This window comes from Culex pipiens, chromosome 2 (genome assembly GCF_016801865.2).
Source record: "Culex pipiens pallens isolate TS chromosome 2, TS_CPP_V2, whole genome shotgun sequence".
Taxonomy (NCBI): domain Eukaryota; kingdom Metazoa; phylum Arthropoda; class Insecta; order Diptera; family Culicidae; genus Culex; species Culex pipiens.
The window spans coordinates 32,392,024-32,419,283 of NC_068938.1; the positions used below are offsets into that span (position 1 = coordinate 32,392,024).

At 40.3% G+C, this 27,260-nt stretch overlaps 2 protein-coding genes across 5 annotated transcripts; one reads left to right on the plus strand and one right to left on the minus strand.

Annotated features, from left to right (window-relative positions):
- Positions 1-1,857: 1,857 nt before the first annotated feature.
- On the plus strand, positions 1,858-3,658 carry LOC120431557 (protein fuzzy homolog). Of its 2 annotated transcripts, XM_052707149.1 has the most exons (4): positions 1,945-2,002; positions 2,090-2,162; positions 2,221-3,269; positions 3,519-3,658. In XM_052707149.1, the coding sequence occupies exons 3-4, from the start codon at positions 2,260-2,262 to the stop codon at positions 3,574-3,576; spliced, it is 1,068 nt and encodes a 355-aa protein (XP_052563109.1). In that variant the 5' UTR covers positions 1,945-2,002; positions 2,090-2,162; positions 2,221-2,259; the 3' UTR covers positions 3,577-3,658. The 2 variants fall into 2 exon arrangements, with proteins under 2 accessions (XP_039452599.1, XP_052563109.1); XM_039596665.2 differs by lacking the exon at positions 2,090-2,162 and having other exon boundaries at positions 1,858-2,002.
- Positions 3,314-22,154, minus strand: LOC120431556 (proton-coupled amino acid transporter-like protein CG1139). 3 transcript variants are annotated; one of them, XM_039596663.2, is made up of 5 exons: positions 22,049-22,154; positions 21,861-21,993; positions 7,752-8,499; positions 7,380-7,689; positions 3,314-7,322 (listed from the first exon to the last, which is right to left on the minus strand). In XM_039596663.2, exons 2-5 carry the CDS (start codon positions 21,891-21,893, stop codon positions 6,905-6,907), a joined length of 1,509 nt encoding a protein of 502 aa, XP_039452597.1. In that variant the 5' UTR covers positions 21,894-21,993; positions 22,049-22,154; the 3' UTR covers positions 3,314-6,904. The 3 variants fall into 3 exon arrangements, with proteins under 3 accessions (XP_039452597.1, XP_039452598.1, XP_052563108.1); XM_039596664.2 differs by adding an exon at positions 21,237-21,449 and having other exon boundaries at positions 21,861-22,148; XM_052707148.1 differs by lacking the exons at positions 21,861-21,993; positions 22,049-22,154 and adding an exon at positions 8,752-8,972.
- Between the last annotated feature and the right edge of the window lie 5,106 nt (positions 22,155-27,260).

A 27,260-nucleotide genomic window follows, 5' to 3' on the forward strand; every position in this document is an offset into this window, starting at 1 on the left:
GAATAACGTTTGAAAGCGTAACCCAAACTTCGATACAACAATACGACGATAGCTTGCGATAGTTGGATGTATTGAACCACAAAGTACTGCAACTCGAAGAAAACTTCAAACGGGGACACTAAATATTCATGAAAGGGCACGTATTGCTGGTTCAAGATCACACATCGGCCGATCCATTGGATTCGCTTCCTTCTTCACAATCCAATTACCCTTCGATGGTTTAATTCATTCCCGATTTCCTTCTGTTTCAGAACGCAATTCACAGAAAAAAAAAAACTTCGAGCCAGCAGGATTTCCGGAGCACTCACCGCGCTCGCTCCCCTTAAGCCTCAAAAGAAACGCACAATCAACAATTATTATTATTCCAATTCCATTCGAATTAATTCGAAATGAGGAACAGCAGCATAACAACACTACAACAACCACTGCACAGCAAAGCAGAAGAGCTCCAGAGCTCTCTCAACCTTTCTTTTGTGCTGTACACGCACTCTTCTGTGTGCGGTTCTTTGCCAGCACACACACTCACTCTCTCTGTACACCGCACAACTCCAACAACTCCCCGCGCGCCAGAAACACACAAGAACAACAAAAAGAAGGATGCTGGAGGAGTTCACGCGAACGCTTGCACGACCGACAGTACGTCCGCTTGCGACCAAGGCTCAACTACGAATGACGCGCTGGATGTGTGCGAAGCGTCAGCTAAGCCTGCACAACTCTCCAAAGTTCTCTCTCTCACACACAGTCAAACGAAGCTTGTTTTGTATCACTCTTCATTGAGAAGTTTTGCGAGAGAGAGTTGAGCGCACGAACTGTTTCTCTCTCTCGATAATGCTTTGATATTGTGTGTCCGAACACGATTGTATCATCTTGTTTTTGTTGCAAATTACGATTTGTTTTGCATCTTAAACGGATTTTGTCTTCACTTTTTAAATATCGTAAGGCTTTGCTCAGAAAGCCACATAACTTTGATCCAAGAGCACTGTAATAAACAGTTATGACTACCTTAAATATCGATTTCCCTATTACGGACTTCAAATTTAAAACCAACAACACAAAAACTTGCATGCTCAAAAGAAGCAACCTATGTCTAGGCTGGATGCAACTATGATAGAAAGAGCTAAGTCTAAAATTGAGTAAGACTGAAACTAACTTTGTTTATTTCCTCTGGTAGCGTAAGTTTTGCACCTTTTAAATACCGATGTTGATCGACGTGCATACAAAAATTGGATAACCTAAATTGAATAATAATTGGAAGCACTAAAATTTTAAAACTAAAGTCACTTAAGTACATATTCGCTGGTTTAAATCGTCCTTCTCTATTCTTTATTTTCTTTCAATATGTTTCTTTAAAAAAATAGTTTCTTCGCTTTGTAATACATTTGTAGCCGTTGCTTATAAAAACAACAGATTTTTGACTTACCTGGTACAACGGTATTGACACATCATAATAAATAAATATCACCATATTTTAGTTGTTATGAAGACCGACACCGACCGACACTTTTCCTGCAAAAAGAAATAAACATTAGTATCGTTACTTCGCTAATAAAATTTATAGCCGTTTATGACACACCCAATCCTACTCGATTATCTAATATTCGTTTTACTTAGAAACACTACCACGTACTGAATTCTGATGTCCGTAATCGAAGAGCAACTGTTTTTTCCAGCCTCATCGCTCTCCAAAACATAACTCTGGGCGCTAAAGGGTTCAACGCGGCTCTCGCGAGCTTTCCAACAGGAATTAAAGCTCGAGCTAGAGCTTTGTTATAATGAAGCTCGAAAAAACAGCAGCAACCAGCATTTGGACGTCGATGAACGCATCGGGGGTAAAGCCATCAGACGCTAGAATAACCAAAACAGTTATTTAGATCGATGGGGTTTGTAAACATTGAGGCGAGTTAGATTCAAGACTCATTTAACAATGTCAATACATTTACTGTGCCTCACATCCGATGGAGGCGTTCCAATATTCTCCAAAAAGAAGGGAGACTGCGAAAATGTAAGTTTGCTTTCATGATTTACGAATAATAGCTAGAACTAACAGTGGGTTAGATGGGTTTGAAGTTTTGTTCAGCTCAAATTTTAGCACAATGTAGTTCGCATTCACGGATATAACTGGATATCGCTAAGGTGCTGGTATTTTTGGTGATTTGAAATGGGTTCGTAATTCCTGAATTACTCAACCATTACGATAACTAATCCAAAACGTTCTTCCAGCTCCCGTTCTCCACTATCGCCTCGCTGAACGGCGTTCACATGTTCTGCAAGTCGCAAAGCGTAGACCTCTCGATCACGTACCTGGAGGACGGTATGATCGTTTGGAAGGAGTACGACGGCACGCTGATGATGATCGGGATTGCTCGGGGCATTCCGGAAAAGGTCCTACGCAGCCTGATGGACTACTCGTACTACGCGATGGTGTTCTGCGTGGGAATCGCCGCGATCAAGAAGATCAAAAATATCGATCGGTTCAAGCGCGAGCTGAAGAACTGCTACGCGCTGATCGATCAACTGATGGAGGTTACGGAGAGCGATTTTTTTCGATTTACGGAAGCGGTCTTGTGTTCGGAAAGTATGGCGATGCTGGTGAAGCTGAACGAGTTTAGTATTCAGATTGGATCGCCGTTCTGTTCGATACTGGTTCGGCAAAAGATAGCTTGCGGGACGGAGGGATGGTGGGACTTGGATATCGTCGATCGGAAGCTGTTGATGGTTCTGCTGAATGCTTCCAGCACTATCCAGCAAGATGTGCCGGTTTTTCTACCTAAGAAGAGTCCAGGAATCGCGTACAGATTCATCAGCATCCCGATAACTCAAGGAGTTAGTATTTGCGCACTCTGCGGAGCGGAACCACCCTACGACAAACTGCAAGCCTTGAGTCAACAGTTCTGGATGAACGAAATCGATCTCCTCATTACGGCTGAACAAAACTACCCCAAAAACTATCCGGCCACCATCGAACTAGACCCGAGCATTCTCGGATTCTTACTCCTCAACAAAGAACAATCAAAGTACGTACTTTCGCGGAACGTGCACCAAACCAGCACCGGGAAGCGGACCCTGTCCGGCAACCATCGGTTGGACATTTTGAGGACGTTCTTTCACCAGTCGGTCGACACCATGGAGGACATGTTCCGTGAGGGTGAAAAGGTGATCAACCTGGAGCAGTACTGGTGCTCGGACTACCACAAGTGTCACGCGCTGCTGGAGGACCAGAACACGCTCTGCGTTCTGTACACGTCGGTCATTCCGACGCACATTATGAGGTGGGTTTTCGGGATGTTTTCAGCACGTAAAATTACGCCCAACAGTTAGTAAAATATGTTTATTTTTCAATTCCCTTTGAAGTTGCGGTTTGTTTACTTGTATAATTATTATCCTTTTGTTGCTTTTGGGAGTAAAATAAGTTCGCACTACACTGCAACTGTTTTATTACGTTGTGTATAAATGACGATTATCAGTTAAGTAGTTCTTCCAATATTGTCACCAAATATTTCCTTATTTTTTCATTACAGGCTGATAACACAAAAAACACTGAACACACTAATATCGGATAAGGATGTTTGCTGGTAGGGGGTCGTCATATTCTATCAACTTCAAAAGTTTACACATTTTGAGCGCTTCATTTATCGGTTAATGTGACTCTAATTTTGTGGAATGCAATAAATGTGGCAGCTATGGAGTTGTTTCTACAAAAGTTTTGCTTTCAACTCTGAGAAACAACTCCAAACTGATTTACTAGCAGTATTTTTGACAAGTTATCATTTAATTTGTAAGACTATTCATATCACATGTCCTAAAGAAATTCATTTGAAAATTCGTGAACTTAGAAGAAAGCACATTATGAAAATAACTCAAATCTTTTTCCATTCAACTCGTAAATTCGTCACTCTTTATTCTCACGCATCTTTTTACCGCCTAAATAATTGTACTACACTTATATCAATAGTAGAGCAATTCTCTACGAAATCGGTCTTTTTTCTTCAATTTTAATTTTTGTATTTTTTAATCCGGCTGAAACTTTTTTGGTGCCTTCGGTATGCCCAAAGAAGCCATTTTGCATCATTTGTTTGTCCATATAATTTTCCATACAAATTTGGCAGCTGTCCATACAAAAATGATGTACGAAAATTCAAAAATCTTTATCTTTTGACGGAATTTTTTGATCGATTTGGTGTCTTCGGCAAAGTTTTAGGTATGGATACGGACTACACTGGAAAAAAATGGTACACGGTAAAAAAAATTTGGTGATTTTTTTATTTAACTTTTTATCACTAAAACTTGATTTGCAAAAAAAACACTATTTTTAATTTTTTTTATTTTTTGATATGTTTTAGAGGACATAAAAAGCCAACTTTTCAGAAATTTCCAGGTTGTGCAAAAAATCATTGACCGAGTTATGAATTTTTTAATCAATACTATTTTTTTCAAAAAATCGAAATTTTGGTCGCAAAAATTTTTCAACTTCATTTTTCGATGTAAAATTGAATTTGCAATCAAAAAGTACTTTAGTGAAATTTTGATAAAGTGCACCGTTTTCAAGTTATAGCCATTTTCATGTAACTTTTTTCAAAATAGTCGCAGTTTTTCATTTTTTTAAATTAGTGCACATGTTTGCCCACTTTTGAAAAAAATATTTTTGAAAAGCTTTGAAAATTCTCTATATTTTGCTTCTTCGGACTTTGTTGATACGACCTTTAGTTGCTGAGATATTGCAATGCAAAGGTTTAAAAACAGGAAAATTTATGTTTTCTAAGTCTCACCCAAACAGCCCACCATTTTTCAATGTCGATATCTCAGCAACTAATGGTCCGATTTTCAATGTTAAAATATGAAACAGTTGTGAAATTTTCCGATCTTTTCGAAAAAAATATTTTCAAAAATTTTAAGCCAAGACTAACATTTTAAAAGGGCGAAATATTGAATGTTTGAAATGAAGTTGAAAAATTTTTGCGACCAAAATTTCGATTTTTTAAAAAAATAGTATTGATTAAAAAATTTATAACTCGGTCAATGATTTTTTGCACAACCTGGAACTTTGCCGAAGACACCAAATCGATCAAAAAATTTCTTTCAAAAGATACAGATTTTTGAATTTTCATACATCATTTTTGTATGGACAGCTGCCAAATTTGTATGGAAAATTATATGGACAAACTAATTATGCAAAATGGCTTCTTTGGGCATACCGAAGGCACCAAAAAAGTTTCAGCCGAATTAAAAAATACAAAAAAATCGAATGACCGAAATCCTAGAGAACTGCTCAGTAGGGTTCGAAAACAATTCACAGTGAAGAATAGATTGGTCGCAGAGGAAAACTTAACACGGATAGTCTAGTAACAGGAGTTTCAATATAGTATAGTGTACAGACAGTTTAAACGTACGTTTTTTTATAGAAAATAATTCCTCACAGGCTTACGCTACTTATTCAACACATTTTATGCTGATGTATAGATTATTGTCATGCTAATAGTGGATTGGCAAGACTATCGTATCGTTACGAGATATTGTAGTTTATGGTTTTTTTTATGCCTCTTTTTGTTTTGTTTTGATAGAAAGTAATATTTTAGCTGTTGTCATAAAAGCAGGGTCGTAAACAATGACAAATTTGGTTTTGTTATGACAAAGAACTTTGTCGAAATCGCTTTGTTTGAAATTCAAAAAGTGTTGAGTCACGACTTCTTCTCTTGGGATGTAAGATTAACGTGACCTGCTAAAAGGGGAGGGGTCAAGTCAATGAATCTTTGGTCAGGAAGCAACGGCTAGCTGGAATGAATGGGAGCAACCGGAGATGTTCCGCCAAGGGACCATAAAAAAGTTTGGAGTAGGTTCTTACAAAGTTCTTTGTCATATTGGGAATGCCTGTAACATAACATCCTGAACCTTTTTTTTAATATTGAAGTTCTAGTAACAGTTCTTTATCGGAAACTGGGTGTTGTTTAACTCGGTTGCTTTCTAACGTCAAAGAAACAATATCAAAACAAAATGATAGGGGGGTCAGTGGATGGATATCAACAAATAAAAAATATTTTTTAAGTTTAAAAAAATGACATGTCGTATTCAAATGATATTTAAAGGTTATTCTTTGTAAATATTTTTGAGATATTTTATTGTTAAGAATGCATTGATGTTCCCCTAGTCATTTTTGATCAGCCCAGCTGACGAGCAGCATTCGGTAACTGTGCTACGTTTTCAGCCCAGTTACAGAACAAGTACAGTACTGCACTTCTTTGAATATTAAAATTTGAGAGTCATATTTTAACAGCAAGAATAAAAAACATCAAAATATTTGTATCCCAATTGACAACCCTGCTGAGATTTGAATGTGAAATATAATCGATTGCTTTTATTAAAAAAATAAAATAAAATAAAAAAAACTTTCTGCTTGAACATTTTATTACTGCATTATTCGTGGCAATTTTGGTTAGTAGTATCTCTTAACAAAGTAGTTTTAGTGATGGTCTACAATCACGACAAATTTGGCTATAAACACGCAAAAGTAACGTAACGCGTCTACATTAGAAACTTTTGCAACACTTGCTCCAGCTCGGCCTGCTTTTAGAATGCTACAATATATTATGATAATACACAGCTCACTGTTGGGCTTGCTTCGAGTCCAAAGTGCCTCTGTTACCTGCCTAAACTAAAATGTAATAATCACACTGAGAGCTTAAGATTCCACCCTTTTCACTAGTAGGAGTTCTCCCACGCACAGTTTGTGTCTTTTCTTACGCGCAATACTATAAATATATGTGTTATTGTTTCACTTTCGATAATATAATTTACAGCTTCAGATTCTTAAAAATTTAAGAATATCCATATCCTACATGTCATTACGCTCGCATAGTACGTAATTCTGCGCGCTTTGTGTGTGTGCATTCCCCCTCAACCCAACCCGAATTTAGTGCAGATTCGGGTTGATGATTTGTGCCACGCTGGTGTACGTGCCGAACACGAACCCACAAATGCCAAACATCATGATGCCAATGTCCTTCCACAGCACCCAGTAGCGCTTGCCGAGGCCGTCCGGCCAGAAGGTGACGATTTCGATCAACGGCGGAAAGATCAACGCCAGCGTGCTGCTGCTGACGGCACCGACCAGCGAAATTACCGCCCCCAGGTTCGGAATCATGGCGGCGAGGAGAAAGGTGAACACTACCAGCCCAACGCGCATCAGATACTCACCGATTAGCTGGGCCTGCTCGGAGTGCAGCCGTCGCTTGACGGACGGGGACAGGATCGAGATGGGCACGTAGAACTGCAGCCCGTACGAGAAGAAGATCGCGAGGGCCATCATGATGCGGACCAGCTGGGCGATGCTGAAATGATTTTGTTAGACGACTTGTTTTGAGATTTTGAAGAAAGCTCCAACTTACAATTGATCCCCTGGAAGATTGAGCGTGATGCTGCCCTGCACGTCTTCACCGTACTTGAGATAGCCGAAGAAGCCGACGGCCGTGTACAGACAGGCAACGATGACCATGCCGGTGTTGAGCACTCCGGTCATGCCGCCAAAGTCCTCCGGCGTTTTCATGTTGTTCTCCAGCGGAAGCACAATGCCGATTCCTTCGAACGCGTACACGGCCGTGCCAAAGTACAGCGGCAGCTGGGCCCAGGTAGCGAACGGTTTGACGGTGTGCGTGTTGGGCAGATCCTGCAGCACGTAGTAGAACGTGCACGTGAGACCTGTGAAAGAGGAAATCGTCGTTAGAAGTTGTTGAGATGAAAGTCTGTTTTGTAGAACTCACCTGCAACGGTCAAAAACGCGGCAATCAACGAGATCGGCGTCAAATACTTGAGGTTCTTGACCAAATTCAGCAGCACCATCGGGATGAGCAACAGCAGCAGGTAGATTCTCGTGTCCAGATCGAAATAGTAGTGCGCTACAACTTCACGAATGTTCGCCGCGACAAACACAAAATACACGCAGCAAAAGCCCAGCTGCGTTATCACCAGGAACATGTTGATCAAATTCCGAACCAACGTCGAGTACCTCCGCAGGCCGATCGGCCCAGACTCGAACGATCGGTGACACACCTCGGCAAAGTTCAGCGACGGTACCTGCAGTCGCCGGCACAGCTCGTGCGAGCACTTGACCAGCACGTGCATACAATGCGTACAAATCACGCCCATCAACAGCGTCCCGAACAGTCCCACGTACAGACCAGCATTCTTGAACGCATCCGGCATCGCCAGAATCCCGGTGCCAATGTTGCCCTTCAACAGATGGATCATCGTGTCCAGGTTAGTCGTGGGGTGTTCCAGCGTACGATGCATCGAGGGATCGTACGTTTCGTTTACCGACGAGCCGTACGTTGGGTCGTCCCTGCTGCCGGGCACAAGACTGTCGTTTTCGTGGCCCACGTCCACGATCATGTTCTCCGGCGAACTGCGCAGGTCCGGCCTCGCTAGCAGGTGCTGTTGCTCGTTGGTGTCCAGCGAGTTGTCCGAACCACCCAGCAGGGGATCCCGCTCGTCCTTCATCCTTCGCGAGCTCTGTTGAAAGGTGGGTCATTAGAACTTCTCCAATTGCATTTACAACTTTAGTGAGTTAGTGAATTAGTATAATTACAGAGAGTGCAGTGTGTTAGGAGCGTTCAAAAATGTGCCAAACTTGCTCTCAAGATTTCGACTTGATCAGTGAAGCTAATTATTTGCGTGACTAATTAAAATCCACAAAAAAAAAGTACTGATAGCGGCTACTCAAATCAACTCTAACAGGGACAAACAACACCCAGCTGGCCTTACCGATCGACCACCATTAGTCAGCATTCGCTTCAGCGCTGATAGAGGCATACCGTAATTTGCCAAGGTTGACCCACTTCACGAACTTTAATTTAAATTTATTTTCAAAAACAAAACCGAATGAACAAAAAAAAATCGATCCACCCGTTTCGAGCTCCGGCAGAAGACTGACAAGCTGGACCGAAATTCGATCCTCACGAAAAGGAGTCCGAGGGGCGAAACGAAAGAGCAAGACAGAACCTACGATTGGGACGATATAGGCGGGCTTTCCAAGTAGAGTCGCTCCGGATAGGCCAATGAGCGAGCGTTAGGCGCGGGGGTACCGAATTGATAAGCCGGAATCCTTATGCAAGAGAGGTTAATCATCGTGAAGAATGGACGATGGAATTTTTATGTATTGAATCAATAGATCATTTGAGAATCGATGGATCTGGTACTAACAGAATATTGAACATTATTTAGAGGATGTTTGTTTAAATTTGTTTTGCTTTGAAGATCACAACGAACGTAAACTTTTTCGAAAAAAAAAACAAAATAAAAATGTTTCATCAGTTGTTTCAAACTATTATCTTATTCACGAACCATGTTTTCTATAAAACATTTGAAATAATTTAAATAAATATTGGAAGCGATTAGTTTAATTACTTCCAATGTGTATTTAAAAGAATATAACATTAAAATCACTATACTAATAAACATCAAAAACGAAGACTTTGGGAAAATCTCACTTAATTTAAAAAAGCTAAAAAACATTAAAAAAAAATACAAATTACTTTCTATCCTTACACTAACAATGAACGGAAAATTCCACTCTCTAATGGGATAGTTTGCCAAAACTTTCCACTCACCTTAACGAATAGTGTACAAGCAAAATGCATAGCAATAGCTCTACTACCTGATGCTAAGAGAGCATTACTTGTAATAGGATTCGGTTTTGAGCTTGCTGGACTCTTATTAGAAACCGCATAACTTTTTTTTTCAAAATTCATGTAGTTAACTTTGTTCCAAATTCCCGTTAAATTGCATGGGGAATCCCAATTGGATTGTAAGAGATATCGGAATATTGTTTCCTTAACGTTGAAACTTCTTACGCAAAAATATAACAGATGACAAATACATTTCACAAAAGTTGTGTTTTATCAAAATAGGGAAAACAATTATAATTACCTTAAGCAACCTTGAACACCCAGAATTCGGCACTATTTTAGTGGAATTCAAATTTCAAACAAAAAAGATCGATTCTGTTAAGTTTTTTGAAAGTTTATGATAAAAGAAGTAATTCGGTACGAAAAGCTCAAAATTCAACAATAAAATCTACCTGGGAAAGAATTTTTTTTCTACTAAAAAACGTTACAATAATTTTATTTTACGAACCTATGAAATTTCCAACAAATTTGCTTTAAAATCCAGTTTTTTTATTTATTATGTCTAATAAAAAAAATAAAAATAAAAAATAAAAATAAATATAATGAATTCGTGAAAATCAACTTTAAATTTTTTATTAAATTTTATAATTTATTTAATAAACAACCCTCAAGAACCCAATCAAATTTAAAAATAATGCGCCAGTTACCGGTTATTTCCATCGAGCCTTCTATTTGTCTGACGCTCTATAGAGCAAATAAAAATAAAAGTGAAGCGCCTCAAACGGAGAGTTCCAAAGTCTTAACGCACCACCCGCATGCATGTCTAATTCAGTCAATGACCGGGTGCGTGGACGATAGACGGGGATCTCTTTTTTCTGACAGATCCGACCCAGCGTCATGCTTTCATGCAGAAGAAAGAATAGTGCAATCGGAGTTGCGGTTCTTGTTATCATCTTAGAAAAAGGGATGCCGATTAGGGTGAGAGGGGGTTTTCATCACATCATACTGGTGAGCATACGACAGTATTTTTAATGTTTTTAGTGAGTTAACCCTTACACAACCCGTAATGTAGTTGGTATAGCTCGTTAACACCAATAATAAGCCGGTAGTTACCAGCTGCCGTCGACTGAGTGTCACTTTTCAATGCTGAATACAGCAATACGGACCGCTTGGCTTCATATGTTTTGCACATATTCAGCAGCACACATGATCGTATATATCGGAGTGACTCACCCCCAGCAGTGTCGATAAACTTGTTTTTGCTGAGTTTTTTTAAATTACTTCACTAAGCATGAGAATGAAGAGAGCTGCACCGCACAAGAACTTAAGACTCGCAAGTTGCGATGACTAAGGATTCCAGGATTGATGAATGAAACTTTTGCTTCAAATCGAGTGTATATGGCACTGTGTCCATTAAACCTCCTGTCGATTCCAAGTTTTTTTTAATTAAAAATATTACAGCATCGAATTTACTTGTCCCAAAGTTAAGTTGAATTTGGTTGCCGTAATCCCGAGTTATAATCGAAAACGTTAACAATAGACGTAAATGACGATTACAGATACAAATACACGGCTTGTGACTAAAATCTCTTTGATAAGTTATCTCACTTGCAGGTTATGTCAAGTTAGCATGATATGGTGGGAACTACATTTCATATGAAGAGTGTCAATATTGCACGGGGTTTTACGGGTCTTGCTGAATATCTCAGGTTTTATATTGATTTTTGGAGATAAGTGAAGGTCACAAGGTGAAGCATTGAAAACTGCACAATATAGATCAATTTCAGCTCAAATCGGGAATTTTTCTGGTAGTTTTGTACCCGACCCTCTCCGATTTCAATGAAACTTTGAAGACATGTTATCCTTCGCTTATATCTCGGATTAGTTTTCAAAAAGACCTAAGAGCCAATGGTAAACAAGACCTTTTTTGTCTTGGTATTCGATCTACTTACGAAAAACCAATTTCAAACATGCTTAAGATTGTTCATTAGGGTGGGTACGTTTTTCAAAAAGTTCTCGGATCAAGTTTTAGTATGGTTCCCCTTGTAGGGCATGCCCATAGGGACTTTCATGCCAAATATCAGCTCATTTGGTTGTAAACTGGCTGCGCGCATCAGGGTTAAAGTTTACATGGGAATTACTATGGGAAATTGGAACTTTTTGTTCAAACGCTCCTACAGGTCTGGGAAAATCACGCGCCAACTTCTGGTATGGTCAGGCCTATGGGGAATGGTCTGGAGAACATTTTTCCCGAAGAGAGCATATGGATTCGTTGTCCCTAGACCTGGCGCATCGGCAAACAATCCGATGTCTCCGGAATCAACGGTTTTCCCTGAAAAAGCATAAAATTTTCCTTAGCATGCTATGAAAGCTTGATGCACACCGCGACGCCATACGTCAGACAGCTACCACGCGGTTGAGAAACGGCTGGAATATTCAATTGCAAACCTTCTTTTAACTATAAAATGATCTTTTCGAGCGATCCTGATATTATTTAGTCGAATTCTTAATATTTGCATAGAAAATTTGTAATTTTTTGCAAATATTTCAACCACGTGGTAGCTGCCTGACGTATGACGTCGCGGTGTTCATCAAGCTTTCATAGCATGCTAAGGAAAATTTTATGCTTTTTGAGGGAAAACCGTTGATTCCGGAGACATCGGATTGTTTGCCGATGCGCCAGGTCTAGGGACAACGAATCCATATGCTCTCTTTGGGAAAAGTGTTCTCCAGACCATTCCCCATAGGCCTGACCATACCAGAAGTTGGCGCGTGATTTTCCCAGACCTGTAGGAGCGTTTGAACAAAAAGTTCCAAATTCCCATAGTAATTCCCATGTAAACTTTAACCCTGATGCGCGCAGCCAGTTTACAACCAAATGAGCTGATATTTGGCATGAAAGTCCCTATGGGCATGCCCTACAAGGGGAACCATACTAAAATTTGATCCGAGAACTTTTTGAAAAACGTACCCACCCTATTGCTCATCTTAACGTCTTTCAAGTGCCCTAAACTAAAAATAAATGAAATTTTGTTACAATTTGGAGTGGCTCTTAAGGCTTTTTGAAAACTCACCCGAGATATAAGCCATTGCACCGTATGATCGAAACAAAAAGTGGGCAAAACAATCTTGTAGGAAATTGGACGGGTTTTCTGAAAAAAAAATACACTGACAGAAAAATACACGCCACTTTAAAGAGATTTTTCAGTTTTTAAGTTTAAAATTTAATGTTTAAGTGTATGTCACAATTTTATTTCGTTCAAATTTGGTTGGGAAATAGCTTAAAATGCAGGATGGTATGTCTCTCTTCAAAAAAATACAAAAATCATTTAATTAAAGTGCGTTGTTTAAAAAAAAAGCGGGCTAAACGTCAAAATTTTCAAAAACCGATAGTTAGCATAGATTTTCCAGACAATTTTACCATATTGGCCACTGTCTTAAGTCCAATCATTGTAAAGAGACAGCGGGTTTAAAAATAAAAATGTGGAAAGGGGTTTTGGGCCATTTTTTTATGGTTTTTGACCGAGCTTCCGGTAAAAATATTTACAAAATCGGAGATGGTCGAGTACAAAAGTACCATACAAATTCCTGATTCGTGCTGGAATTGCTCTAAAGCAGGGGTGCCCAAAGTATGGCCCGCGGGCCAAACGTGGCCCGCGAGGTGATATTTTGTGGCCCGCGGACCCATTTTGAATGATCATGTAAAATGGCCCGTTTGCCACTTGTAAAGTGATTTTATACTTTTTCAAAACTTATGATTTATCAATATTTTGATCCCCACTTTAGGATACAAATAATATGTTCAAAATATTTTATAATTAAAACAATTTCACTCGTTTCAATGTGAGTGAAACTAGTAAATGTCGTCAAAACTTTCATCAAACATTTTTAGAAATATCAAAAAGACGTTCAAGTTTGACTAAGGTAGAATTAATAGTTGCAAAAATACAAGTTTTCTTTATTAATTTGCAAGTCACCCTCAAACTTACATTGCACTTCATTAGGGATTCGAACTCATTACAGTTAGATCACGAATCTGATTGACTATTAACTGATTAATGTGGAAATCGGAGGATCAAGTTTGCAGCAAATATTTTACAAAGCTTTCGTCGATCAACCCACCCCTCCACCATTATTAAAAAATTGACTCGAAAAACCAGGAGCAAAAATATATTTTCAAAAAACTAAAAAAAATGAAATTTAAGAGCATTCAGCTGAAATAAATTAAATATGCATTCCTTTGCATTTAAAATCATTTGAGCATGTTTGGGTGTGTGTGGTCCAATCCAATACCCGCTAACCGGTAGCGATATTATGGGAAAGTATAATTTGTATCAGACTTTGTATATGCCGAATGCTGATACAACTTATCTCAGTCCGGGGTATTAGGTGGTGATAGCCCTCGCGCTGCTTCCAACGACCCGTTTCAGAATGACAGAGCTCCTTGCGGTCCAATTCCGAGGTCGCTGGGCATTGTTCGGCCCCGCCTAAACATAGAAGCAAGCATCTGAAGGAAACTCGATCTATATTTAGACTTCCAATCCCGTCAGGCAAATCAGGGATCAGCGCGTATTCAATATGAGAAGATAACATGTTTCAACACTACGGATCATTTCACTGCTAGAGTGTAAACCTTCTGATGGCCGATTGCTTAGCGTCCCAGACCACCAATCCTAAGGCGTGAGTTCGAATCCCGCCTGATTAATTTTTGTTTTTGTTCATATTCAAAGTTCGAATTCCTGATTCCAAATTTCAAAGGTACCGACCGGGATTTGATCCCAGAACCTTCTGCTTGTGAGACAGAAGCCGTAACCATTAAGACACGGAGCCGGTTCAAATCATTTGAGCATGTTTGGGTTTATTAAAAATAATTTGAATTTTAGTGAATTTTCGATGAAATAAATAAATGTTGTTTCGCTTTTTTTTTTTTGAAAATAATAATTGCAGGTTAACTATACCGAAGCTTAAAACATTTTCCATTTTTTTTTTTTCATTGAAATGTTGAAATTCTGGATTTCAACGATTTTTCATAAGCCACACTTAACTTATAGAAGAATTGTTCAACATGTAATGTCACCACAATTTTTGAAATATAAAAACAAAACATTTTTTTTTTTTTTTTGAAAACACAAGTACATTCAGCTAAGAACTTTTTTTTTCAAATACCAGAAACAACAATACCGATAGAAACTCGTTATTTTGTGGTTTCTATTATTTTGAAAAGAATATTTTTTAAATAACAAAAATGTCCGATCATTTACATTAAAATAACGTAATTTATTTTTTCAACAACCTTTTTTTTGTAAATTTGGCCCGCAAGCTCATTTGAGCTTCAAATTTGGCCCGGCCTTCAAAAACTTTGAGCACCCCTGCTCTAAAGCTTACTTAACTGAATATGGCCCATTAGGGTGTAATATGGTTGTATGGAAAAAAATAAAGTTGTCCAAATTTTGTGAGCACACCAACTTTTCAGTTCCTTTTGAGGTCCTGAAGTTTGGAAACAATTGGTTCAGTCCCCACTGTACAAAGCGATCCTTCGTATAAGAATTAGTATGCAAAAAAGCATTTTTTTTTTTGGATCTTGGACGTTTTTTTTTTTTTGCTCGAAAATCACATTTTAGACTAGTTTTGAGGTCGCTGTACCTTCTTTCAGGTGCAAGTTAGCACCATACTCTCTTCGAAAAAGTTTTAAAGCACCTTCCAGTGCATCCGAATATGAATCCGGTTTTAATATAGCGTGAAACGTGGGTTTTTTTTATTTCAAAATACAAAAAAAAAATCCATACAAATTTTCATGGAAAATTGAATCGTTTTGCGCTTGGTGACTGAACCAATCGTTCCCAAACGTTATGGAGTTGTTTAGGAGCTCAGAATGAGCTCAAAAATTGCTGTGCTTGAAAATCGATTTTGTTATTACACCCTAGACTGGACTGTTTTCGAAAACCCAAAAGGTGAAAATTACGTTTATTGGACCTTTTTTTAAAAAAAAATCCAGATATCTTGGTGGTACCCACAAGGCATCCTTTAAGATGAAGACTTCCCTCATTTTCATAATTTTTCGTGGCTTCTCAGACAATACTTTGATAAAAATCCTTATACAAGTTGTTCACAATAGTATTTACACAACACGAGTTGAAACATTTTAGTAAACATATTTGTATTCCTTGCAGAGTTATGAATGATTGCATCACAAAATTATATCAATTGAATTAGATTTAAAACAAAAATTGTTTTCAGTGCCTTCAAGAAGGGTCATTTTGGTGAAGAAATTCTTTCAATTGAATTAAATTGAGAGCATTTTAGAGTGATGATCAATTTCTCTTGAAAATGCCAATGCGGTAAAAAAGGCTGCCGAGTTTTATTTAAAAAAAAGCAGTATTTTTGATTAAAATCGGATTCAAACCTTATTTTATGGTGTAAATGCAATTTGGCATTCAAAATTACAGGAAAAATCATAATTTTTTCGATATTGAAAAAAGTACCAATTTTTCGTAAAGAACAGCAAATTTCGCTCACGTTCATATGCAAAAGAAGTATTTTTTCTGATGGTAAACTCTAGCGTCTGAATACTTCTTATTTCAATAATCTTACTGTACAGTTGATAAATACGATGTACGTGACCGACGGCCAATTAGTTGCAGCATAAAAAGTAACACGGTCCAAAACGCGTGGGTGTGGTTGACTACGATGTCTGGAGAACAAATTAAGTGAAACGAAATTTACAAGATAGCTGAGTAAATGAAATGTTTTAATGTAGAACAAAATGTATCATTTGTTCGTTGTAAAGTTTCATCTTCACTTAGTTTTTTTCTACCTGCATATAATCAATACTAGCTTTAAATTTAGGGTTTATTAAAAATATTTCCGATCCACAAAGTTCAAACTTCGCTTGGAAGAAAGCAAACAAACTTTAAAGCCCTCGAACCAAACATTATTATTCCTTGCCTGGATGCTATTTGTTGCTTGCTTTTCCTAGCTGTAGGAAAAGTTTATCCGAAGGCATTCACGTTTGATTGCCAGCGCAGAGAAAATACATAAGAAATATTATCCTTTCCTTCTTTCCGCCCAAACCCCAGAAGTTATCGACCAGTCAGTGTGGGAGCAATGTATTCTACGACGACTCAAATATTACACTGCGAAATTCCTCGGCGGATGCCTTCACGCGTTATCGCACCGAACTCGGTTCTGCTGTTTCATCTCTTTAAATTTTGCTCCTCCTCGGCCAGGTCCAGAGTTCCATCGGAGATGAAAACGATAATGGCGCCCGCCAAAAGCCTATTATACGAAAATGTCTATTTGTACACCCCCGCGCACAGACCAGACGAAACCACCCCTCGCCAGAATTTCGGGGAGGAAATCCTCTTTTCTCCCCCACCCACTTGAGCTGTCAACAGGAGCCTTGTCAGGTTTTTCCGGTTTTCCACGAAAACCGGCACTGACTTTTTTGGGTGCTTGTTTAGATAGCACACACACACGTGTGTGGGAGGGTGGCTTTGGGGTTGTGGAAGCACGTGCGATTTTAGCCGGCTGCCGATGCTGGCGACCGGCATCAACCGCCGGAAGTGACCATTGGATGGGATCGCCGTGGTTGGCGACAAGCCGGTTTTCACGGGCTGTGGCGAAAAGGGGATGATTTTTCCATGGTGGATTTTCGGAACTTCTATTTCCGGATGGCGGATGTAGGTGAAGTGCGGATTAAAAGCTTCATGGGCTATAAAGGCTTATATTTTTATACAATGCACATTAGCTATTATTTCATTCTGTGAGCAGCCCAGGATACGCAAAAAAACTGAATTAAATTATCTTTCTTTCCTAAGCATTTCACCTAAGTTTTCAGTAAGTATATTGTTCCTTGAAATTCACAACTTCGGAACACTTCTTAATGTTGAATAATGTCTTACTCGAAAGTACTCGGGTGCCTCGGGAAATTGTCACGTTAAAATGACAGTTTATTTAAAATGTGTTTACTAAGTAATTTTCTAGAGTTTCACAACTTGTTTCGTATTTTTAATTTTGTATTTTTTTTTGCCATGTGAAAAGAGACCGTTTTGAAAAAAAAAATTTAGAGGACAAAAAAGGCATATTTTGCGCTAGAGTTTAGGATGGTAAAAAATCTAGTAACGAAAATACAGATAAAAAAAAAACAAATTGATTTCTAAAAAAACATCAAACTATGTTGCCAAAAATTAAAATTGTAGGAAATTTTCTCAGCTATTTGCAAATATTTTTTGCAATGGTGCTTTTTCTTCATACAGTATTGAGCCGATTGACAGTGAACAAAATATATTTCTTATGAAGCAAACTCTCAAACTACTACTCATATCGGATACTCGATTGCAAAAAAAAAACTGAACATCTTTCGGAAAAATATGTTAAATGCTATAACTTCAAAACGTTAAATTAAATTTTAGTGTATACTAAATCATAAAATGTGTGAAGTAATTTCGATTGCAAATTCAATTTTGAATCAAAAAATTATTTGTGAAGTTTTGTTTTCAATGTTTACAAAAAAAAAATCTTTTTTCAAAAGATCATTTCTCCGGGACCAGATTTGGATTTTCCTTAATTCTAGCGCACAAAATCTAAAATATGTATCATAACCTACAATTTTTAAGAAGACATTAAATTGATCAGAAAGCCCGCAAAATTGTATGGAGCCATCATGGAAAAACTAATTAGTTATGCAAAAAGGCTTTTTGCCTTCCTCACCTTACTGAGGAAAGGCTATAAAATCACTCGAAAAACGAAATTCTTAATTTGACTTCCTAGACCCACCTTCATGTATACATATCGACTCAGAATCAAATTCTGAGCAAATGTCTGTGTGTGTGGTGGGATGTTGATCATAAAAATTTGCACTGGATTATCTCGGCACTGGCTGAACCGATTTGGACCGTTTTGGTCTCATTTGATCCGTCTTGGGGTCCCATAAGTCGCTATTGAAAATTATAAAGTTTAGTTAAGTACTTCAAAAGTTACGCTAAAAAACGATTTTAACAAAAGTCCGGAAGATTGTAAAAAGGGTGGTTTTTGTAAGAAACCCCGTCATGTTATACATTTTTAGAAAGGTATTGGAAAGACCTTTCCAACGAGTTCAAGAGATTGCAGATCTGACAACCCTATCAAAAGTTATAAGCACTTAAGTGTTATTTATGAACTTTTTAGAGGCCGGATCTCATATATTTCGATGAAAACGTTGTCTGGATCTATCATGCGACCTGTCGTTGGATAGGTAATCAAAAGACCTTTCCAACATGTTCAAGAGATTGCAGATCTGACAACCCTATCAAAAGTTATAAGCACTTAAGTGTTATTTATGAACTTTTTAGAGGCCGGATCTAATATATTTCGATGAAAACGTTGTCCGAGTCTATCATGCGACCTCTCGTTGGTTAGGTAATTGAAAGACCTTTTCAACGAGTTCAAAAGATTGAAGATCTGACAACCCTATCAAAAGTTATAAGCACTTAAGTGTTATTTATGCACTTTTTAAAGGCCGGATCTCATATATTTCGATGAAACGTTGTCCGGATCTATCATGCAACCTCTCGTTGGATAGGTAATTGAAAGACCTTTTCAACGAGTTCAAAAGATTGAAGATCTGACAACCCTATCAAAAGTTATAAGCACATAAGAGCCCTGAATTATGAAGATCTGACTACCCAATCTGATGGTATGAATAATGAATCAAGTTGATAAAACACTGAAAGGTCCGCCCTTTTGTATCTATTTTGGATAGCATTACGCTCTAAATTTGAGGAAGGCACCAACCACCTAAAGGTGGATTAAGTAACGTTTTTACGTAGGGAACGCATGAACCAGGGAGGATGAACTGTTAAAACTTCCCGTATCACTTATTCAGCGATTGTTATTGTTATTGTTTTCGCAAGCAAAACTTTTAAATGATTTGAAAACATTTCGCAAATCAAAAAAGAATTAATGGTAAAAAATAGTTTAAGTACCTTAAAATTTAAAAAAATAAGATGTTTCTAAAAAAAACTCTTATTAAGGGCTTAAATGAAATGTTGTTGCCTCTTGAATACTCTGTATGAAGAAGTTATAAAACCAGGACTCTGTAATTTTGATTTGCTTTAAAAAATATAAAATAAATGTTCTCTTTTCAGAATTTAGTTATTGGTTAATGGGGATTGCCTTAAAAGGCAGAATCTCGGGAGGCCGGAATTCAAAAGGCCGAATTTTGTCTTTTGCTCAGAAAGAAGGAACGTCTCAATATGCCGAATGCCGAATAAATGGCATATTTTCACCGGGTCCGGTGGTTTAGTGGTTAGCGTGGCAGCCTCTTTAAAAAAATATAAAAATTTAAATAACAAGCCATAGTTTTAACATATGAATGAAAATAAAATGTTTTAAAATGCATTTTACACTAGTTCAGTTGTTTTGCAATCATTAGTTTTCAAAAAATGTAAGATTTGACGAAAACAAAAATTTAAGCAAAATAAAAACTTTTTGCGGTACTGTACATGAGTTCTTCTCTACGGAATCGCCCGATTTCGACTATTTTTATTTTTTGATTTGGCTCGAAATTTGTGGGGGCCTTTCTTATGACCAAAGATGCTATTTTGTGTCATTGGTTCACCCATACAAGTCTCCATACAATTTTGGTAGCTGTCCATACAAAAATGGTACGTAAATATTCAAACAGCTGTAACTTTTGAGTGAATTTTCTTATCAATTTGGTGTCTTCGGCAAAGTTGAAGGTATTGTTGAGGACTATTGAGAAAAAAAAGGTACACGGAAAAAAAATTTACGATTTTTTTATTAACCTTTTTTCACATAAACTCAATTTCCTAAAATACGTATTTTTTTGATTTTCGAGAGTTTTTGATTTTGAGCCATAGAGAAGCATGGTAAAAAAAACTGCCGTCAAGTTATGAATTTTTGAAAAAATTGTGATTTTTGGACAAGTTCGAAATTTCATACAAAAAAAATTGACCTTATTTTTTTAAATGTAAAATTGAATTTGCAATCGAAATGTACTCAACAGATTTTTTGATAAAGGGCTCCGTTTTCAAGATAAAGCCACCGAAACTTTGATTTTAGCGAAATTTTCGCAGTTTTTCGATCTTATGAAATGAAGCATGTTGATCGAGCATGCCAACAATTGAGCCTACTAAGGGACCTATGCGACTTCCGCAACGGCGGGGTACGATCGCAGCGGAATGATAATTAATCCTGATGCCCGCAATAGTGACCGCGATTTTTAAAAATTTCAAAAAATCTGCTATAAAATTGACACAGGGACATTGAAGATTGGACCTTTGGTTGCTGAGATACAGAGGCTTAAAGAAAAAGAAAGACGAAAATTGAAGGACAACTTTTCTAAAAGTGCAATTTCAAAAGACAACCTGTGAGGTGAACTAGCAATGCTACGCGGAGGGCTGGGCACAAAAGTTAGTACAAACGGTTAGTTGTGTGCATGGGGCGAAGTTAGTGCAAGCCAAAGGGGAGTGTTAATGTTTTATGCAAACAACAGTTTTTGAATCTGAACCAGAACAGGACGATGGTGTCGGCGGTGGCACCACACAGTCTGGATTTCAAGGTGAAAGGGAGCAGCAGCAAGAAAAAAATGGAAATCGGGGAAACATAAAAGAAAGAACTCACGGATGGCAAAACTGAATTGTAAACTCTCGGTTCGCGACTGTTTGTGTCCTCTCTCGCTGTTGAGCAACAGGAACCTCACGACGAGCAGCGCGAAATTTGTAATCTGTTTGCTTTTTGCGCTGCTAAATGGTGCTGTTTTTTTATTTATCGTTTAGATCCTTGCAGGTAGATTTTTTGTGAAGGGTGAGGAAAGCGTTTTGCAGTTTACTTTCTCTGTTATAATTTATGGAATCAGTGGAAAGCAAAAAAAATCTCATGTTAGCAATGGTATTATTTCAGTAATCCTGGCAATTGTTACAAACTCATTCATAAAGGTCTTTTAATGGCAGTGACTCCCCTTTAAAAAAAGAGACACAGATCCTGGGGTGCAAGTGGGAGAGATTATCACAATGGGAGGTGGGAATCAACTCGCGACTGCAACAGGGAAGATTCTCTCCCCCTAATTTTCGGTGTGGAATGGGATTTGGAACAATGTGGGAAGGATAATTGCAGGAAAATTTCCGCAAAGATGGAAATTGTCTGGAAAACAGGATGTTTGTGTCTTTGTGTTTGCTCGGGAGATGTGATACGCACAGTAGAGTAGAGTTTGTTTTGGGGAAAAATTAAAGGACCACGAGCTACTACCTGTAGATTTATTAAAGGTGTGAAATCCTCCATTATCGGGGGGCGTGGGACAATCCTGAGCGAAAATTCCTTTACACCCTCCGCCGACAGTATCGAAATTTGTTGTTTTTATCGGGCTTCCAAGCTTCTTGCGCTGAAATTGCTTTGTTATTTGATACGCGCCTTGCAGGAAGGTCACTATCGCTCACCAACACACAACAAAACGGAGAAGAAAAAACTTTTTTCTGACACAATTTGCACAATCTTAGAGCGCACTTTGGGTGCACTAAACTCGCTTATTTCGACATTTCACTATATTGGTAGATCGAAGTAATCCGGTCATGGAGGATTTGGCTCTGGAAGTCGACGTCTGTAAGCTGAGCAAAAATAAAATCATTCTACTGCGAACAGTCTACAAGACAAGACGTGTTTTCTCTACTCTACTAAAGGTTATGGGCCCAGCTCAAACCTAGAAGAAGTTCAAGAAGTTAATTTTGAAATTTGAAGATGTCGACGAGAAGGTCACCAGTTCGAGATCCAGCACGAAACCAGAACGGAGAAGGTGGAAATGCTGGTCAAGAGAATGCTGGTCAAGTCGGCAGAGGCGGTCGCGCCTACGGTGGTTCTGTTTCGCTTCCGGCTATCGAGAAATTGAGAGGCCGGGACAACTACACCACTTGGGCGTTCGCTATGAAGATGACGCTGATCCGAGAAGGAACCTGGTCAGCGGTCAAGCCACCGGCGGAAGTTGCTGTGGACGAAGATCTGTCGCTGCGCGCGTTGTCGGCGATCTGTTTAAGTCTGGAGTCCTACAACTACAGTCATGTGGCGGATGCGGCAACCGCCGCGGAAGCTTGGGAGAAGCTGGAGAACGCTTTCCAGGATAGCGGTTCTACCCGGCGTATTGGATTGTTGCGACAGTTTACATCCGTGAAGCTTGTCAACTGTGCCAGTGTCGAAGCCTACGTCGATCAAGTTATGACTGCGAGTCAACGTCTAGCAGCAATCGGGTTCAAGGTGGACGATTCCTGGCTGGCGGGAATTCTGCTGATGGGACTTCCCGAGCATTACGAGCCGATGATCATGGGACTCGAGGCGTCTGGGAAGGCGATGTCAGCGGATGCCGTGAAGTCGAAGATCCTGCAGGACGTGAAGGTTGAACGTGGACCGAAAAGTTCGAGTGTGGATGGAGCACTGTACAGTTCGGCCAGATTCAACTCATCCAAGGCAGCAGGATCGAAGAAACCGAAGACTTGTTACAATTGCAAAAAGGTTGGACATTTTGCTGCAAATTGTCCGGAGAAAGTGACCACGAAGGTACGGAAACCCCAGGGGTTGTGCTGTATCTTCGCTATGGGTGATGTGATGACCAAGGAGTGGTATTTTGATTCGGGGGCCACCACTCACATGGCAAGGTCGGACCAAAAGTTTACGGATGAGGTACCGATGAACCATGAAGTTGGAACAGCGAACAGCAGCAACATGATGGCCGTTGCGAAGGGTTCTGTTGCTCTGGACACACGTGAAGGCGAGATCAACGTTGGCGAGGTGTTGAAGATCCCGGATCTTGCAACGAACTTGTTGTCGGTAAGTGCCATTTGTAAGCGCGGCAACAAGGTGGTCTTTACGGCGGACCGATGTGAAGTTTGGTCGTTGGACGGTGATCTGGTGATCACTGGCGTCGAGAACGATGGGCTGTACCGTTTGGAAAGACCGGAGAGATCGTTTCTGGTGAGCAAGTTGGAGCTTTGGCACAAGCGACTCGGCCATTTGAACGTTGGGAGTTTGCAGAAACTCAAACGGATGGCGGATGGAATCGAGTTCCAGGAAGGCGTGCTGCCAGATTGTGTCTCGTGTTTTGAAGGGAAGCATACTCGACAGCCGTTTCCAAGTAGCAGCTCGAGGGCAACTGAACTTTTAGAACTGGTCCACTCTGACCTGTGTGGTCCGGTGGAGGTGCCTTCGCTTGGAGGAAGTCGGTACTTTATGACGTTCTTGGATGATGCGAGTCACAAAGTCACGGTGTACTTTCTGGAGAAGAAGAGTCAGGCACTGGATGCGTTCAAGAGGTTCAAGGCTCGAGCGGAACGAGATTCTGGTAAGAAATTGCGAGTTTTACGTACGGACAATGGCAGAGAGTACGTGAATGCAGATTTCCGCAAGGTTCTGGAGCAGGACGGGATTGGTCATCAAACCACGTGTCCGTATACACCAGAGCAGAATGGTCGGGCTGAGCGACTGAACAGGACGTTGGTCGAAAAAGCGCGGTGCATGCTGAACGAGGCCAAACTGGGCAAGGAGTTCTGGGCTGAGGCGATTTCGACAGCGGCGTACTTGGTGAACCGTTGTCCGACACGAACGCTTGGAGACATGGTGCCGGAACAAGCATGGACCGGAAAGAAGCCGAATCTCAAGAACCTGAAGGTTTTCGGATCGAGCGTGATGGTGCACATCCCGAAGGTAAGACGACAGAAGTTTGACCCGAAATCAAGAAGAGGTACTTTCGTTGGATATTGCGAGGGCACAAAGGGGTACCGTGTCTATGATCCTGAAACGGGAGATTTTGTGATCAGTCGGGATGTCGTCGCCATTGAAGAAGGTTCATCAAATAAGAGCGTGGCGTGTGAGCTGATTCTGAAACCGGTCGAATTCATGGAATTGCACTTTGTTGAAGCCATGCAGCCTGAGTTGCCTATCGAGCGTGAGGACGTCGTTCGAGACCGGCGGGACGAGGGAGATCAAGCGGGCGTGATCGAAATTGGTCATGAAGATCCACCCCCGGAGGAGCCCGTTGAAGCCTTGGTTGACTTCCTTGAAGATGCGCTCCCACCGCAACTAAACAGACCAGCTGACGAGCAGCAAGGGTTGAGGCGCAGCGGTCGGGAGCGCCGAGTCCCAGGCAAGTACAACGAATTCAACTGTTATGGTACTTTTTCTGGCCAAAATGTTTCCCCACAGTCAGCTGCCACATCCCCGATGCAATCCGTTATTGTTGAGATGGAAGACCCGAAGAGCTACGAGGAGGTTTTGCTACGGGCAGATCGAGATCGATGGATTGCGGCCATGCAGGAAGAGATGAACTCTCTGAGCGAGAACAGAACGTGGGTGCTTGCTGATTTGCCAAATGGACGAAAGGCAATCCGGAACAAGTGGGTGTTCAAAACAAAGCGAGGTCCGGACGGTACTGTACAACGGTACAAGGCGCGACTGGTGGTGAAGGGTTGTTCACAACGGCCCGGTGTGGACTACGACGAAGTCTATTCTCCGGTGGTGCGGTATGCAACGGTTCGGTACCTGATGGCGCTTTCGGTGAAGTACAACCTGGACATCGATCAGATGGATGCAGTAACCGCATTCCTGCAGGGCGAGCTGAACGACGAGGAGATCTACATGCTACAACCAGAAGGGTTCGTGGATGCTGGAGGAAGGGTGTGCAGACTGAAGAAAGCGTTATACGGTCTAAAGCAGTCAAGTCGAGTTTGGAACACTCAACTGGACGCGGCTCTTCAAGATTTTGGACTCCATCGTTCGGCAGTTGACCCGTGTCTGTACTGGTCGTTCCAGGGCGATAAGCTGTTGTTCGTGACGATTTATGTGGATGATTTTCTCATCTTCACGAACGACCTGAACGTGAAGAAAAAGTTGAAGGCGAATCTGAACAAACGGTTCAAGATGAAGGACCTGGGCCAGGCATCGCACTGTCTTGGAATCAGGATCACAAGGAATCGCGAGGATGGAAAGCTGTGGCTGGATCAACAGGCCTACGTCGAGGACATTGTGAAGCGGTTCGGTATGGCGGATTGTTATCCGGTTGCTATGCCTGCGAAACCGAGCTTGCGGCTGGACAAGACCATGAGTCCTGGAAGCAAGGAGGAAGCCGAGGAGATGCATAAGGTGACGTACAAGGAAGCTGTTGGGTGTCTTTCGTTTGCAGCTCAAGTGACACGGCCGGATATAGCTTTTGCAGTCAACATGGTGAGCCAGTTCGCTGCCAACCCTGGAAAGCAACACTGGGACGCGGTTAAAAGGATTTTCCGCTACCTGAAGGGGACTGCTAACAAGAAGCTGGAATATTCGAAGGAAGGTGCCGACCAGATCAGAGGATACACCGATGCCGATTGGGGAGGAGATCCAGATGATCGGAGGTCCACAACTGGTTACGTTTTCACTCTGCAAGGTGGAGCCATATCGTGGAACGTCAAGAAGCAGCCGACAGTGGCTTTGTCGTCGTGTGAAGCTGAATACATGGCGCTTTCTCGGACGATTCAAGAAGCCATGTGGTGGAACAACCTGCGAGCTCAGATGTTCAAGGTGGAGCCTGTGGACCTGTACTGCGACAATCAATCTGCAATCGCCATCGCTAGTAACGGTTCGTACAATCCACGCACGAAACACGTGAGCATTCGCTACCACTTCGTGCACGAGAGTCTGCAGCATGGACTTGTGAAGCTGGGATACGTATCCACCGTTGAGCAGCCAGCGGACGGATTCACGAAGCCGATGAACAGCCAGAAGCAGACGAAGCTATGCGAGGCCATTGGAATATCGGATTAGGGAGGAGTATTGGTAGATCGAAGTAATCCGGTCATGGAGGATTTGGCTCTGGAAGTCGACGTCTGTAAGCTGAGCAAAAATAAAATCATTCTACTGCGAACAGTCTACAAGACAAGACGTGTTTTCTCTACTCTACTAAACACTACACGAAACACGTAATCCAACGCGGAAATCACGCAATAACACACGAATCGCACGAAAATTCTGGAAATTACTCCCAAAAAATGATTGCACAAAAATATCCTCAAAGGGGGGGGCAGAACGCGATTAAAAAATCGACGAGCTTCCCTTCACGGAGGAACTCTGAACAACGAATGACACACCGAGCAAGAAGCAGCAGAAACAGAAAACAAACAAAATCGAATACACCCAAAACAGCAGCAAAAATGTTGCGCAACATTTGTTGCGTCAGGATGACATTTGTCGCAGTGGTCGCGGTGGAGTTACAAAAATATCGACGATTCTTTTTGAACATTGCGGCAATGTTGCCAAAAGTTATATGAATCAAACCACCTCAAAAAAGTGCAAAATAAAACCAATATTTCAGAAATAAGATTAATTAACAATTAATAATAATTAATAATAAATTAGATTAAGCTCAAATTTGGTGGGGCTGCTGATACCATCAAAACCTATCAAAACAAGTGAAGGAAGTATTAGACCACAGAGCTTGCCAAAGAGTAACCCAGAGCGAACAGTCCGAAGAAATGTCTTTTTATTTTTTGTTTCCATAAGGTTTGCTGGTTGCAGGCGTCCAATGTACCTGCAATGTACCACCAAGTGGAACCAAAAATCAAGTGACAGTGATAACTCTGGCTTACTCTGTGATTAGACTACGTCAAACAAACAAATAAACCCGCAAACAAA

Coding starts and splice junctions, on each gene's coding strand:
- LOC120431557 (XM_039596665.2), top strand. CDS start 1,925: ATGTCAATACATTTACTGTGCCTCACATCCGATGGAGGCGTTCCAATA. Junction 2,003..2,220: donor AGAAGGGAGACTGCGAAAAT/GTAAGTTTGCTT, acceptor ACGTTCTTCCAG/CTCCCGTTCTCCACTATCGC. Junction 3,270..3,518: donor ATTCCGACGCACATTATGAG/GTGGGTTTTCGG, acceptor TTTTCATTACAG/GCTGATAACACAAAAAACAC.
- LOC120431556 (XM_052707148.1), bottom strand. CDS start 8,799: ATGCCTCTATCAGCGCTGAAGCGAATGCTGACTAATGGTGGTCGATCG. Junction 7,690..7,751: donor CGCGTTTTTGACCGTTGCAG/GTGAGTTCTACA, acceptor CCTCTTTCACAG/GTCTCACGTGCACGTTCTAC. Junction 7,323..7,379: donor AATCTTCCAGGGGATCAATT/GTAAGTTGGAGC, acceptor AAATCATTTCAG/CATCGCCCAGCTGGTCCGCA.